The sequence below is a fragment of the Rutidosis leptorrhynchoides genome, chromosome 3 (assembly GCF_046630445.1).
Source record: "Rutidosis leptorrhynchoides isolate AG116_Rl617_1_P2 chromosome 3, CSIRO_AGI_Rlap_v1, whole genome shotgun sequence".
In the NCBI taxonomy this organism is placed as follows: domain Eukaryota; kingdom Viridiplantae; phylum Streptophyta; class Magnoliopsida; order Asterales; family Asteraceae; genus Rutidosis; species Rutidosis leptorrhynchoides.
The window spans coordinates 1,829,705-1,844,457 of NC_092335.1; the positions used below are offsets into that span (position 1 = coordinate 1,829,705).

Below are 14,753 nucleotides of genomic sequence, written 5' to 3' on the forward strand. Positions count from 1 at the left end.
ATTAAATTTCACATTAATAAGTTACACTGTACATTCTTTGAATCTGATTCAACAGTCATTTACTATCCTACTTACATCCACAAGATATACGAATCCGTTCACCACATAATAGCCATTTTCATTCAATTTCATATTTGAATTTTGACCTATCAGAATCCAACAAGTGGCATAATGAAGAAAATATTGGACAAAATAAAATTTGTTAGAAACAAACAAATTAACTATGAGAAAAATTTTGTTAAGAATCCACGCTAACTGTTCCTAGCTAACTGTTCCTAGCTAACTGATTACATTTTATTTATCGCAATTTATTTATCGCAATATATGTTCTCGCAATTTTATTTATCGTCATTTAATTTCTGTTATTTATTTTACGCACTTTAAATATCGGGACACGTATACAAGGTTTTGACATATCATATCGACGCATATATATATATTATTTGGAATAACCATAGACACTCTATATGAAGTAATGCTTGAGTTAGCTATACAGGGTTGAGGTTGATTCTATAATAATATATATACTTTGAGTTGTGATCGAGTCTGAGACATGTACACGGGTCACGATGAATATTAATTAATTCGAATATTATATATTAAACTATATATAAATTATTGGACTGTTAACTGTGGACTATCGACTGTGGACTAATAACATTGGACAATTAAAATAAATTAAAATATTGATTATAACATATGAAACTAAACATTTCTTCAAGTTTGCCACTTGATTTCATCATAAACCTTATTTGTATCTTGACAATTACAATCTTCGTTCAAACCTTTCATGATTCTTGAAAACACCTCAATCGAGAGGATGAACCAACCGCACTTCATCTACAGAAGAAAAGATTGATGCATATAGCCATGCATCTGAAAACTTCCAGAACCTAAGTAGCAGATTAACACATATCCGTGATTCATTGGCATTGTTATTACCGAAAATAACTTTGCAATCCCTTTCCAAAGTAGCCAATTTTGTCACAGCTCCAGCAAGTCAACTTCGACTTTTCAGCCGGATTAGCCTTATTATAACCTTGATATATATGTTGTCTTTTTTAGGTTGTGGTGGTAGGGGTTTGTTCAAGTTATTTGGAACCCAACATGATATTCCACCAACTGGTTTAAGATATGTACTGTATGTCCCAATATACATATCTTTTCTGAACCATGCTGGAATATAATCTTCTGGAGACTTACCCATAGCAAAAATAGCTGAACAAGCATGGGGACATGGTAAACCAGATAATTGCCACATCCTACAACTACAAGTTCTCATTTTTCCATCAACTTTAAAAGCTTCAGACTTGTGCCTCACTTCAAATTCATAACCACCTGAAAAATGTGTAGTCCAGAAGCTACAAATAAGACAATATCAGTCAAAACTAGTCAAAATTAGTCAAAATTAGTAATCTTAATCAAAATAAATAAAATAATTTGTGTGTTTACCTGTGATGATCTTTATTAATTTCAAGTCTTCTCATAATATTTGGGGCTATATCACCAACCCATTCCTGACCAAGTCTTCTCATTACATTCATTCTTTCCATCACAATAACCCTAATTGATTCTAACATTGTTATTATGGACTTATGTCTACATGTTAGGATCACAGAGTTAAAACATTCACTAAAACCATTTTCTACTGCTTCACACCCTCTGTTTGTTTCAAAGAAAGCACTTGACCAACTTTTTGGATTTCTTTCAATTAAGTAAGTAGCTGCATTTTGGTTAGCAGCCCCATTTCTATCCATTATTGTATCAAACAAAACAGGATATGAAGCTTTTGATGCTGCCCAGAAAAGATTCCTAAATTCAACACAACTATACTTTTTCCTAAAATTTTCATAAATGTGCCGAGCACATTGTCTATGCTCAGCATAAGGCATTACATCTTTCACTGCTTCTATTAACCCTTTATGTTGATCAGACATAAGGGTTATTCTAACACCACCATTAATTTCCAAATCACCTGCTAGAAGCTTAAAGAACCATGTCCAGTTATCTTTGTTTTCCACACTCACAACAGCCCAAGCAATAGGGTAAATATGGTTATTTCCATATCTTCCAATTGCAGTCAACAACTCTCATTGATTAGGTTTTTTCAAAAAACAACCATCTAAAGCTATTATCCTCCTACAACCTCTCTTCCAACCTTCTTTCAGTCCATTCAAACACACATAGAACCTATCAAAATATACATTTCCATCAGGGTTTTGAGTTACTCCAATTTTAACTGTTGATCCTGGGTTGCTGGTTAACAATTCATCACCATAAGACCTTAACAGGGCATAATGTTGTTGTATGGACTTATCATACTCAGATAATGCCCATGTCTTTGCCTTACTACACTGATTGGGGGTAACTGAGCATTTATACTTTTTAAGAACCAAATCAGCAATGTCCACTAATCTAATATTTGGATTTGCCTTAATTTTGTCACCAAACTCTTTCCCTATCCACTTGTAATTTATTAAGCTTCCAAACCTAAAACTTCTAACACAAGTATGTTCATCAACTAAGGATACAACCTGGAATGAATCTTCAGTTTTCATCTTTCTACCAAAGCACCTCCAAGAACATTTTGGTTCATCACCCTTACCCACACTAGGATACCTGTTGTACTTCCTTTTTTTACCTATTTATCAGTTATAATAAAAGACAATTAATATGTATACACATAAGATAATTACATGAATACAATACAGTAAAAACATAGAGTACCTGCATCTGGATTTTTCAATCTAGGTGGTCTTTGGCCACACTTTGCAATGACTTCCTTTTCACTACTCCTATGGTACCATAATGAGAAACCATTTGCTAGGGCATAATACGTTAAACAATCCATAAACTGTTTTGCATTAACATACTTCTCACTCAATATTGGTTTCTTCATTCTCCAATTGGTTTTGTCATCATGGATTGGAAAGTTTTCAACTGCTACAATAGCTTTAAAAGGATCACTAACTTGTTCATCACCATTTAACTTCCTCAAAAGTTCATCCATAAACTCCTCATGCTCATCCACTACATTTATCATACAATTTTCATTTTTAACATTATTTGATCTTGCTTGGACACCTAACTTTGGCTTAGGTTGTGGTTTTGGCATTTGCCTTCAAAGTTCTAAGTTCCTTTAACTCTTCCTCACATTCTGATAAGTGATCTATGGAAGGAGTATCACTATCAATATCACTTCCAGGATCACTGTCAGTATTAACTATATCTTCATGCTCTTGAGGTTCTTCAGGTTCTTGAGGTTCTTGAGGTTCTTCAGGTTCTTGAGTTTTGTTTTGTTCTAATAACAGTAGATCCATGTAAGAAAACTCATCATCAGCAGCTTCCTGTTTGCTTACATACTCACTTAAGTCGTCATTGTAATGATCAACATATACATCTATTTTACCATAACACCAAGCAAGATCATACAACACATTCAAGTTATCATCGTTATGTAACGGCATTAAACCATTTTTCAGTGTTGTATCTGGGCAAACATAATACAAATTGTTGAATGGCCTACCGATTTCCTTTTTCAAAAACTCAGAGAACTCTTCAAATTCAATTCTATCAATGAAGATGGGTAAAACACTGCCATTCTCGTACCTAATTGGGTTGAAGACAAAAGAACCATCATGGTGTATTTCAAAATCAAAACCCCTTCCAGCCATCCTACAATATTATTTTGAGATTAGCATCAAAAAACCCTAATTTTTTAAATTAAAAAAAAAACTAAAATTATAATTTTAGGGTAAATACAACTTCAAATCATGCAATAAACGTAATACTTACCTTCTGAACAGGTGATGATACAACAATCGACTCAATCTTAGGTTGAATTTTGCATAGAATTTTGATCGGTGGTGATGGTGAAAAGGGATTTTTTTGAAGGCATACAATAGAAGAGTTGAAAGTAGGATGCATACAACAGGATAAGTGGTAAAGTTCAATGCATTTTTAATCAATTTTCCCTAGAAAATAACCCATAAATTATATAGGACATCACTAAGTTTAAATATATGACCCCATATATTTTTCAAATAAATAGTTTTTTCTTTAAATTGTATAGGATACGACTAGATTATACTACTCGGATTCCATATATTTTCCGAATTTATAATTTTATTGAAAGTAAACTATCAAAAGAGCATTTAATATAGCTAATGCTGGAAAAAATTTGAAACACCATTGAATTATAATTCTGGAATTGATTCTTTTCTAAGGGTATATCTGAAAGTAGCATAATCATGGTGAATGTATAAATTTGGATGGTCTTCCTGTGAAGTTAGATTCTGTAAGAATGGAGTAATAAATTGTACATTTACATATGTTTTGACCCAATCAATTTTTTAATTGGGTATGACTATTTTGTGCCCTAAAGATGCAAGATAGAATTGATTAAATACACTCAATATTTTTATATATAACTCAAATTTCATTTATTAAACTCATTTTATTTCCATTTATATATTATTATTAATTATAGGGATGGCAAAATGACCGGTACCTGATGGAGAAACCCGAAACCCGTTATAATTGGGCCGGGTCTGACCCGAGTCCATCGGGTCATGGGCCGGGTATGGGGATGGTTAAAAAAAATTTCCAGGTTTGGGTTCGGGTATGGTTTTGGATACAAACATGTTTACCCGACCCGTATACCCGACCCGCATACCCGTATACCCGGCCCGAGGAATTTTAATAATAATTTTTATGTAAAATTTTAGTATTAGTATTATATTGTCAATGTATGAAAGATTTCTCTTATTTGTTTTGAAAACGAGTATAATTTTATTCAATATAATCATATACAACAAGTTTTCGAGATGTGATATTTTATATACTTTGTGTATTTGTGTATTTTAAAAACTTTTCAATCAACTTTTTGTATGTGATATTTAATACGGAGTAATACTTTAAACATGAAATAGTTAAGTTATATTTTGATATTTTGATTTGGTAACTTACTGAAAAATAAATGCAGAGTGACTAACCTGGTATACCCGTTTACCTATGGGGAAACCCGAAACCCGATAGTATGTAAGTAAATGGGGACCCGACGGGTTTCGGGCTGGGTTTGGGGCGGGGTTTCTTAATCGGGTTCGGGTCCGGGATTACCTAAACCCGACCCAAACCCGACCCGATGCCATCCCTAATTAATTAGAATTCACATTAATTTTGAAAAATTATATTTCATTTAATGTGTTTATGCATTTTTAGTCGAACTCTTTTTAATAACGTCATATAGATAAATTGTGCCCACCCTATATTCAATCCTAGATATGCCCGCTGCTCATCGTCAATGGCGTCGCCATTATTGTTGTCATTTCAGTTTAATTCGCTTTGTTACAGTAAACGACAATATTCATTATTCCCAACTAACTCGAAACCTCAAATTCCGTCTACGTGTCCTTTCAGACGTTTATTTATCGATACATCTCTGCTTTCATTATCATCATCATCATCATCATCACAAAACATACCAATTAATTTCAATCGTAGACGTATAATACTATCTAGGTCTAGTTCAAATTTTCCTTTGATATCTCCTGATGACCATTGGGGAATTTGGTCTGCTCTCTTCGCCACCGGTGCTTTCGGTCTCTGGTAATCAATTTATATTCCGTTACTCATTACTAGTTCATTGATTGTTGCCAATCCGAAATTTGAAATTGTTAGAGTTTTTTTTTAATATTTTTTTTAATATAATATATGTGCTCATAACCAACCGAGCAGAAACCAGTTGAACACAGCACATGTTTTTTTTCCTTTACACTTTTAACTATTTCTCACATGTACATTGATGATACGCGTATTCAATCCGTATCAAATAAGCCTTGTTCGTATAAAACTTATATACATTTCGACAAGCAAAATCCTCTTGACTTGTAAATAAAGAAGCCGTCACCCGCTAGTAGCAAGGTCCGGGAAGAAAAGAAGAGCTCAAGATAAATAATCAGCACTGAAACTGTCTACCGGTTAGAAGTCACGAGCCATCCAAAAGTTAACCGAATAGATAGTGTCAAACAAAGCTGCAACAAATATGTCGTCTAGAAGATTATCCGTGTGAAGAAACACTTAAGAAGATTATCCGACTAGAAAACACTTAAGAAGATTATTCGACTAGAAAACACTTAAGAAGATTATCCGGGTCAAAATGGGTCAGGTTGGGTCGGTTTGGGTAACGGGTCGAAACGGGTCACAGGTCAATTGGGTCAAATGGGTTACATCGCTTTTTTACATTTATTACGTTATTTTAGTTATTATTATTTATATTTATTTATTATATATACATAAGAATATTACTGTAATATACATAAGAATATTAATATACATAATAAATGATATAACCATGAATGCTTTCATAAATTATTGACGGATGAAACTTTTTATGCTCGACCCATTTGACCCATTCACAAAACCCATTAGACCTATTTCTATTTATTGATCTTTGAGTATTGATACTCATCAGAAGACCTGTTCCTTCATTTTTTGTATAGGACGCTATAGGTTGGAGGGAAACCCATTGGGTCTTTTTTTAGGTTTGATTTACATTGTTAAGCCCAATTTTTCTCAAGACCCAATTGACCCGAAAGCTTGACCCATTTGACCCGAATTTGAGTGTATGGGTCCCAATTGCTAGGTATAGCCATAACACACGAATGGTGTGTTCATGCCACGTCGGCCCATAATTTCAGGAAGGTTTGTTACGCCAGTTTGTTACAACCATGAAAGGGACAGGTGCCTTGTCATCATTCCCTCTAAAAAACTTTTGGCGCCTATAAATACACCGGTCATCCATTATGGCAAGAACAATCACAATCATTATTACATTACTCTGCCAGAATTACCTCAAGATCCCACGGTCATCACTTAAACTTCGGTCATCACCGAAGTTCAACCCTCTTAGATATTAATTCGTTCAATCTTATTAAACGAGATTAATTCGATTGATTGTTTTACGCCCTCGCGAATTCTCAGATTCCGATCGGGTTCGCACAATTGCCGGAGGTAAAAACAATCTATCAATCACATTTTTCCCAAATTAAGCACTCACTCAAACATGTTACTATTAGTTTTAGGTTTGATCATACATAATTGATTCTTAAGTAAATGTGTTGTTAGCTGCACCAACAGTCTCCCTTTAATTAATTGCAAGATATTAGTTGTAATGTAGTGGTTGTAATGTGTAAAAGTATAATAACTAAAGGTCGGAGAGAACAAAGATTGGGAGAATGATAAGTGCTGCATTGGTGAGCATCTTGTTAGGGCTTGGAGCGAGTAATATTGGCATTATTCCACCTGAAGCACCAGCATACTCTGTTGTCATGGAGTTTCTTCTACCTCTGACTATCCCTCTAATGTTGTTTAGAGCCAATATGCGAGATGTCATAACATCAACCGGAACACTCCTCCTGGCATTTCTCATTGGATCAGGTCTAAATTTTGTTATTCCTTCATCTATTTAAATAAATCACCAGCCATGTTAGTTTTATGAACTAAAGTATATGTTAAGGAAAAAAAAAAAAAAACTTTTTACACAACTGTATATTTTAACTAACTGACTGTAGGTCCATGAAATGATTGTTATATGTACTGATGATGAATTTGATAAAAATGACATGCTTATAATTATGTAATTAAGCATTCTATTGATTAATATAGTCTTACTGATGTGCATGTCCGGTGATATCATTCTAGGCTCTCTAATTGGTGGAATATACTATATCTGAATATGAATATTCTTAGAGGTGCAAGAACCAGAATGAAATCGTTTCTAGTTTAAACGTTGCAAGTAGCTTTACCTTTACAAGTGATGTTTGAAGTTTCTTTTCATGCCTTTTATACTCCTCGCTAAACTGCTTAAGCCTCCACTTTTTGCACAAAATTAGTCACCGGGAGACATGTTAGTGAGAAAACTAAAGTGGCAGTGAAGTAGAATCGAATGCTATTTTCTCTAATGAAATTCTAACAAATGACGGAATGGAGAGACTAATGACTAAGAAATCGTTTGTATTTGTGATTATTATTTTTTATTAAGTGACCTGCCTATACACAAACTGACAACACAATCTGAGACATTCAAGATCATGCATTAGAAACTAGTGTAGTACCTAATCTGTAGACTGTAGTATATATTCCTTTTCCCTTTCATTTGGCTTTATATTATACGAAGTTTCTGACATTATATTATATTTCCTTAATAAAAAAAATGTGTCAGTTGCAACCATAGTTGGAACTCTGGTGGCATTCCTGGTTGTTCCTATGCGATCCCTTGGTCAAGATAGTTGGAAGATTGCTTCTGCTCTTATGGCTAGTTACATAGGAGGAGGTAATTCTATTAATTAATCGTGAACCTATCACATTAACCAAGCCTGTTGTGTGTTTACTTACTGGAGTATATAAGTAAACACAAGTACAAATGAAAGCAACCAGCCATAATAAGTGTATATATAACCGTGTTTTCTTTTCTATTTGTGTAGCTATAAATTATGTTGCGGTTTCAGATGCACTTGGTGTTTCTCCATCCGTTATTGCAGCCGGTGTAGCTGCAGACAATGTTATATGTGCACTATATTTTATGGCATTGTTTGCATTAGGCTCTAAACTTCCTACAGAGGCCTCAATGCCAAATAAGGGTCAGAATTGCTACCTCATCACTCTATATGTACTCAAATGGAGTATACACACACACACACACACACACACACACACACACACACACACATATATATATATATATATATATATATATATATATATATATATATATATATATATATATATATGTATGTATATAGGTATGTATATATATATATATATATATATATATATATATATATATATATATATATATATGTATATGGACTTATTTGCTGCTACCTTAAAAGCCACTTCATGGTTTTGATGTCTATCTTCACACTATTGTTAACTTATACTCCAATTATTATGTCTAATTAATTAATGGCAGATGTAGCACATAATTCGGACTCTGCTTCTGGAGATAATAATGTACCTGTGCTACAGACAGCAACTGCACTTGCTATATCTTTTGCAATATGCAAAATTGCTACACATATAATTCGATTGTTGAAGGTTCAAGGTGGGACTCTTCCAGCAATTACTGCAATCGTCGTGATTATTGCAACTTTACTACCCACACAGATTGGTTATCTTGCGCCAGCGGGTGAAGCTATTGCTGCAATTTCAATTCAGGTAGCTGAAGATAATTTCATTATTATTTCTTACTTAATAACCTTCTTTAAATATTTAATCTTAATTAATAGGCCAAATGGATATGATTAGAAAGAAAGTTCAACTAGATATATAATGGGTCAAACAGCTTAGAAGTGAAGTTAGTGTTTACCACCTTCTAAATAGCTTGATTCAGAAAATTATGATCATTAAACTTATAATAGTTTTTGGTTCATATTTGAAATCTAAATTATTCTTATTAACCTGGCCTGTATTATTATGATGGGCACAAAAAGTTGGTCCTTTTGACTTTAAAAAAAAAAAAAAAAAAAACACTAAAACTCATATAGAAACGAGGTCGTTTTCCAAAGGAAAACCCCCTCAACAGAGAATACAATAACAGGGAAAAAAAGGGGGAAACAGGAGAAGCTCGCACCTAGAAAGCAACCATCTAAACGAAAATTATCTATACACGAGCCTCCTCTAACAACCCGAAAGACCTGAAAAACAAACTAACCAATACTAAATCGAATACTACACTATGGTACCAAGAATCAAGCCAACCAAACGAACTAAGTGAAATCAACAAACGGAAATAAATCAAGTAACAAGTCCTTTTGACTTGTTACCCTTCCAACCCATTTTGCCAATACTATAGTGGTCCAATTTTGGTTGCACATGTTACAGCTCAGAAGTAGACTCAGCCAGGTACACCTCCAATAGTTATTAGTTTGATTTTGAAATGTAGGTATTTTTTGCGGTATTGGGTGCGAGTGGGAGTATATGGAACGTGATGAATGTAGCGCCTAGCATATTTGTGTTTGCTTTTATACAAGTAACAGTGCATCTTATTGTGATACTTGGAGTAGGAAAGTTGGTAAATATAGAGCTAAAGCAACTACTAATAGCATCAAATGCTAATATTGGTGGTCCTACAACTGCATCTGGGATGGCAACTGCCAAAGGCTGGGGCTCTTTGGTAGTTCCTGGAATTCTGGTGGGTATATTTGGAATTTCCGTTGCAACATACATTGCCTATTTCTTTGGAATTTTTGTTCTTAAAAGGATCTTTAACTTTATATGATGCTGCATATTTTACTCCGTACTATAAAGTATATATTTGAGTCTTTCATAGTCAAACATACCTAAGTGCTGTCTTTTGTGCTCCGATGTATAATTATAGTTGCGTTAAAAACTCTCAACTGCTTTTCTTTTTTCTTCTTTTAAGGAAATAATGGAAATTTATATAGTGGTCAGCCGCTATGCTGATTCTTACAAGCTTAATAGTCCAGATAAATACAACACAAACTGCTGTGCCACTCGCTAACCTTCCCTTAAAATATATAGATAGACTAGCTGAGTTATGACTATAATATATATTCTCATCTGAAGGAAACAATGTTTATTATATATGTCAAAATTTTCTACACATTAAACTGATAAGAAAATCTGCAACTCTCTAAGCAACCAACCAAAACTAAAGTTGAAACCATGGCCAGAAGATGAAAAAAAAAAAAAAAAAACACATTTTTTTCTTCTATATAGATGGACAACAAACAGAACAAAACAAATTTATGACAAAGCCATAAGTAAAATGGTGTATTTACAAAAAAGTATGAAGTTAAGGAGAGTACATCAAAAAGGGTAAAACCGACCCTCTGACGGCCCCACACCGACTGATCCCACGGCCAACATGTGAGAGGAAATCACGTAACTTACTTAAAGGGACATGGGGCAGGGATTGAACCATGACCACTGCTTTATGCTGCATGTCCCCCAACCACTAAGCTACCATCGTAGGGACAAGGAGAGTACATCAATGTGACCCACCGTCATGCAGGGCCGGACCCGGGGTGGGGCTGGAGGTGCAACCGCGCCTGGGCATCATGAAAGAGAGGACATCATGTGTTCAATGGTTGTTCTTAAGTTTTTACAGATTTGAGATGTGTAAGTGTGTGAAAATCGAGTTTTGAACAATTTAATTATGTTATATGATACTTATACTTATATATATAGTATGTATAGATGGTTAATTTTTGTTTCTTGGCGCAATCTTAAAAGCTTCATTTAGGTTTTATGGGGTTAGAATGTTGCAGAGAATTTTGGTGAAAATTTGGGGAAGGTGATTCTCTGACACGATCAATTAACTTTTTTGCTACTTACCCCTTCACTATTATACTAACTTACATATTAACCCTTCTCTTTAGATTTTATTATTTAAAACTTTTTTATTAATACTCCATTATTGTAATTATATATGAGTAGTACTGTATGTGAGTATATTAAGGAATTAAAGAACATTTTTGTACTTGTAATACAAAATAAGATAGGACCATATAATGTACTCATATGTTATTTACGGCCTGTTTACTAATGTCTTATTGGGCTGTGTTGAATGGCCTTCTTATTCGGTCATCTATATGGTTGTTTACTTAGGCCTTACTCATTCACCAAATCCATATGGAGGCATTAATCGGTCACTGGAAAAACAACTGTCCTCCCCATAATTACATGAAACTAGTAAAGAGACCCGTGGAATCACGGGATTTTAAAGAAATTTTTTTTGAATGATATGTTATAGTTAACGATTATTATTGCACCAAAATTTGGATCTTATATAAGCAACATGTTGAAAAATAGGATAATTCATCAAGTTAAATAAAATAGATAACAACAATATTTTACCGAATACTCAGAACAACCATAATCAAAACTACAATTTAAAAGCAGTCTTAAAATACAAAACCTTAACAAACGAAAGGAAAACCGTCTTAAGCATTGATTACTTTCCAAAATCATCAAATCTTCTTCTTTGTAGTTGCAAGATCATTACTTCTCAGGTTCACCCATTAGTCACTTATACTTGGATTTCGAAAACATACAGATGTGTCTATTATTTTGAAGAACTCTTTTAATCCACAAATTTCTTCTCGTAGTATTTCGGCAATCACCTTCACAACTCATAGCATATATAAATATGTGTAATAACTCATAGCATATATAAAATCCCCAGTCACATTTTAGAGTTTTGAATGTTCATAAGATTAAGGTAAAAGGTAAACTTAAAATATTTAAAATCAAAATCTATTGGGACTGAAAAACTATTTTATAGCTTTAGTTACTTCATTAACCACTACAATATCATTAAACTTGCATTTAAAAATAGCAAGAAAAACTAAATAAAATAGCAAATGTATATTCATATTATTATGGGTCAGTGACATAAAAATAAATATAAAATATAATTGAAATTACTTGTATGGTTTATCATGGTGAAGAAAACAATATGTATCAGTTCTTCATTAAAGGACTGAAAATGCTCTTCCAAATCAAAATCGAAAAGCTCTTCCTTATCGTTTCCTTGATAAAACTACTCAAGCTGCACATAAAGTAAGTATCGAAATTTCTCCTGTAATTTCCTTATGCTCATTAATATATGCCAATTCATTTACATAATACAAAAAGGAAAAGCCATCAAGGTATAAATTATCCACAATAATAGCGTGGCATTTCAAGGCATCACACCTTGGTTATCTTTTAACTTTTAAAACCTAGATTCATACTATCATAATGTAAACCAAATTTTTTTATTATACCTGACTTTACGTGTTAGATGATTAAGCAGCTACTCAAATTTAGTGGTTTGATGCTCCATTATCTAATACAAACACTTGTATTGGTAAAAAATAATATATTCAATCATGTAAAAGCAGATTCTTTTTAAGAAAGTTCATGTTTTACTACTTATTGATATTGAAACATCACTCCTTATCATAACCTCCTTTCTTCTAGCATTCATATTATAGATGGTATAGAAATCCAAGTAGGTAAAGAACAAAACTTTAAGTTGAGTTTCACATGTGACCCATTTGAACCTCTGCACTAAAAATGTTTACCAACCTGTCCAGTTTCTTAACATATGAGAAAATGGAGAGCAGTTCCATCAATGGCAAGTTCTGACAGTTCCATCAACAACTAATTAGAATTGACAATTTCAATCAAGAGCACCTTAATATCACAATTCAACACACAACACACATTAGTGAATCTGCAATTATTTCAAACAAAAAAATTTCAGTACAACACACTAATTTTAAAATATCATTTCCATGTAATAACTATAACTATAACTATAGCAATGATTAGGTAAAGAAAAGAACATAATATATAGTTATATACATTAGGTACATAATATAACAATCGTGAGATACCTTTTTCACAAATATTATTGTATTCTTTTGCTTGATTATCGCAAACCACATGTTTCATACGGACAACTTACACGTTCTTATATTCATTCTCATTTGTGTCATTTCATCAAACACCTGGTGTGCACAATGAATATGCGTTTTTTTTTTGTTTTGCCTGTTTTACAAAGCCTTTACATTCTTGGTATTTCTAGTGCACAAAAGAACATTACACAAGCAATGATACACATAATTTCCTATATAGTTAAAACAACTATTATTCAGCAACAATAACAACTATTTGTTCAACTGAAACAAAAAATGCGAAGATTCGAAAGTAATTTAAACAAACTTACGTAATTTAATAAAGACATACCTTCAAGAGTTGTTTAAGGACGGTCGTCAAATATGCCTGGAAAATAAACAGAACAATAAGATTATCAGATTAAAAAAGAAAAAAAGAAAAAAAAAATGATCGAAGAAGGTGCGCAAAAGATTAAAAGAAGATTATTACTTGATACTTTCTGCTATAATTTGACCTTTAATATTACCTCCAAAAATGAAATTTTTGATGTCAAAGACCAGAAGCTACCCGAAAATTTTCATTGGAAGGATACGACATAATCATGTATCTATTAAAATATAGATAAATTAAACATCTCAAATTACGGAGTATAAATCGAAAACGAAAATTTAATCAACACACAAAATCAGGTTGTAATTGAAAAAAACCCTAACACACAAAATCAGGTTGTAATTGAAAAAAAAAAAGTTCAAGAAGAAGACTATAACCTGCTGATGAAGCCAGAAGATGATGAAAAGATGCATAATTTCTTGAAGATCAACGGACTAATATAATCGATTGGCAGCCGCGATGGTGGAGATGGTGGCGGCTATAGATTGTAGCAGATAGAGTTCATCATCTTCTGGCTGATTTGTGAAGAGTGATTAAGAATTGTTTTTTGTTTTTGTGGATTTGTGAAGAGTAATGGATAGGATTGAAATGGGTCCGGAGGAGTAATTGAGAAATCTTAGAAGAAGAGTGCTCTGCAATTTTGAGAGGCTCAAAAAATTGAGCGGTGTTTTACTCATTTTTATTTCACACACTTCTATTTAGTTTTTTAAATTTGAAATTTGAATGTATTATATACCTATACCTATTTCAGTATTTTCAATTAGATTAGTTTAATAATTTATAATGTTTTGATTTAATTGTAAAATAAAATGCTTTATGACATCAACATCATGGTCTAAGAATATTTTTTATTTTAAAGAAGAAAAAAATGCTATTTATGACATCATTTTTTTAGACTAATATAAGATTAGATTAGATACCCTTATACCCTCTTCACTACTCCATCCTTCATATTT

The 14,753-nt window shown here is 32.9% G+C and overlaps 2 protein-coding genes and 1 long non-coding RNA gene across 4 annotated transcripts in view; 1 reads left to right on the forward strand and 2 right to left on the reverse strand.

Annotated features, from left to right (window-relative positions):
* Window positions 1-3,043, reverse strand: part of LOC139896791 (uncharacterized) — an 80,446-nt gene extending 77,403 nt beyond the window's left edge. Inside the window, exons 1-4 of the mRNA XM_071879431.1 lie at window positions 2,728-3,043; window positions 2,205-2,641; window positions 1,453-2,087; window positions 1,040-1,361 (exon numbers count right to left, since the gene is read on the reverse strand). Coding sequence (XP_071735532.1) covers window positions 1,040-1,361; window positions 1,453-2,087; window positions 2,205-2,641; window positions 2,728-3,043 — 1,710 coding nt within the window. The remainder of the gene's footprint in view (window positions 1-1,039; window positions 1,362-1,452; window positions 2,088-2,204; window positions 2,642-2,727) is intronic.
* A 2,242-nt stretch (window positions 3,044-5,285) lies between these two features.
* Window positions 5,286-10,440, forward strand: LOC139895648 (uncharacterized). The gene is made up of 6 exons (XM_071878173.1): window positions 5,286-5,607; window positions 7,211-7,437; window positions 8,222-8,332; window positions 8,484-8,639; window positions 8,972-9,216; window positions 9,944-10,440. The coding sequence occupies exons 1-6, from the start codon at window positions 5,303-5,305 to the stop codon at window positions 10,277-10,279; spliced, it is 1,380 nt and encodes a 459-aa protein (XP_071734274.1). The 5' UTR covers window positions 5,286-5,302; the 3' UTR covers window positions 10,280-10,440.
* Window positions 10,441-13,408: 2,968 nt separating this feature from the next.
* On the reverse strand, window positions 13,409-14,474 carry LOC139895649 (uncharacterized). 2 transcript variants are annotated; one of them, XR_011775970.1, is made up of 3 exons: window positions 14,175-14,474; window positions 13,934-14,014; window positions 13,409-13,794 (listed from the first exon to the last, which is right to left on the reverse strand). It is a non-coding gene; the product is annotated as an uncharacterized lncRNA (long non-coding RNA). The 2 variants fall into 2 exon arrangements; XR_011775971.1 differs by having other exon boundaries at window positions 13,897-14,014.
* Window positions 14,475-14,753: the final 279 nt, after the last annotated feature.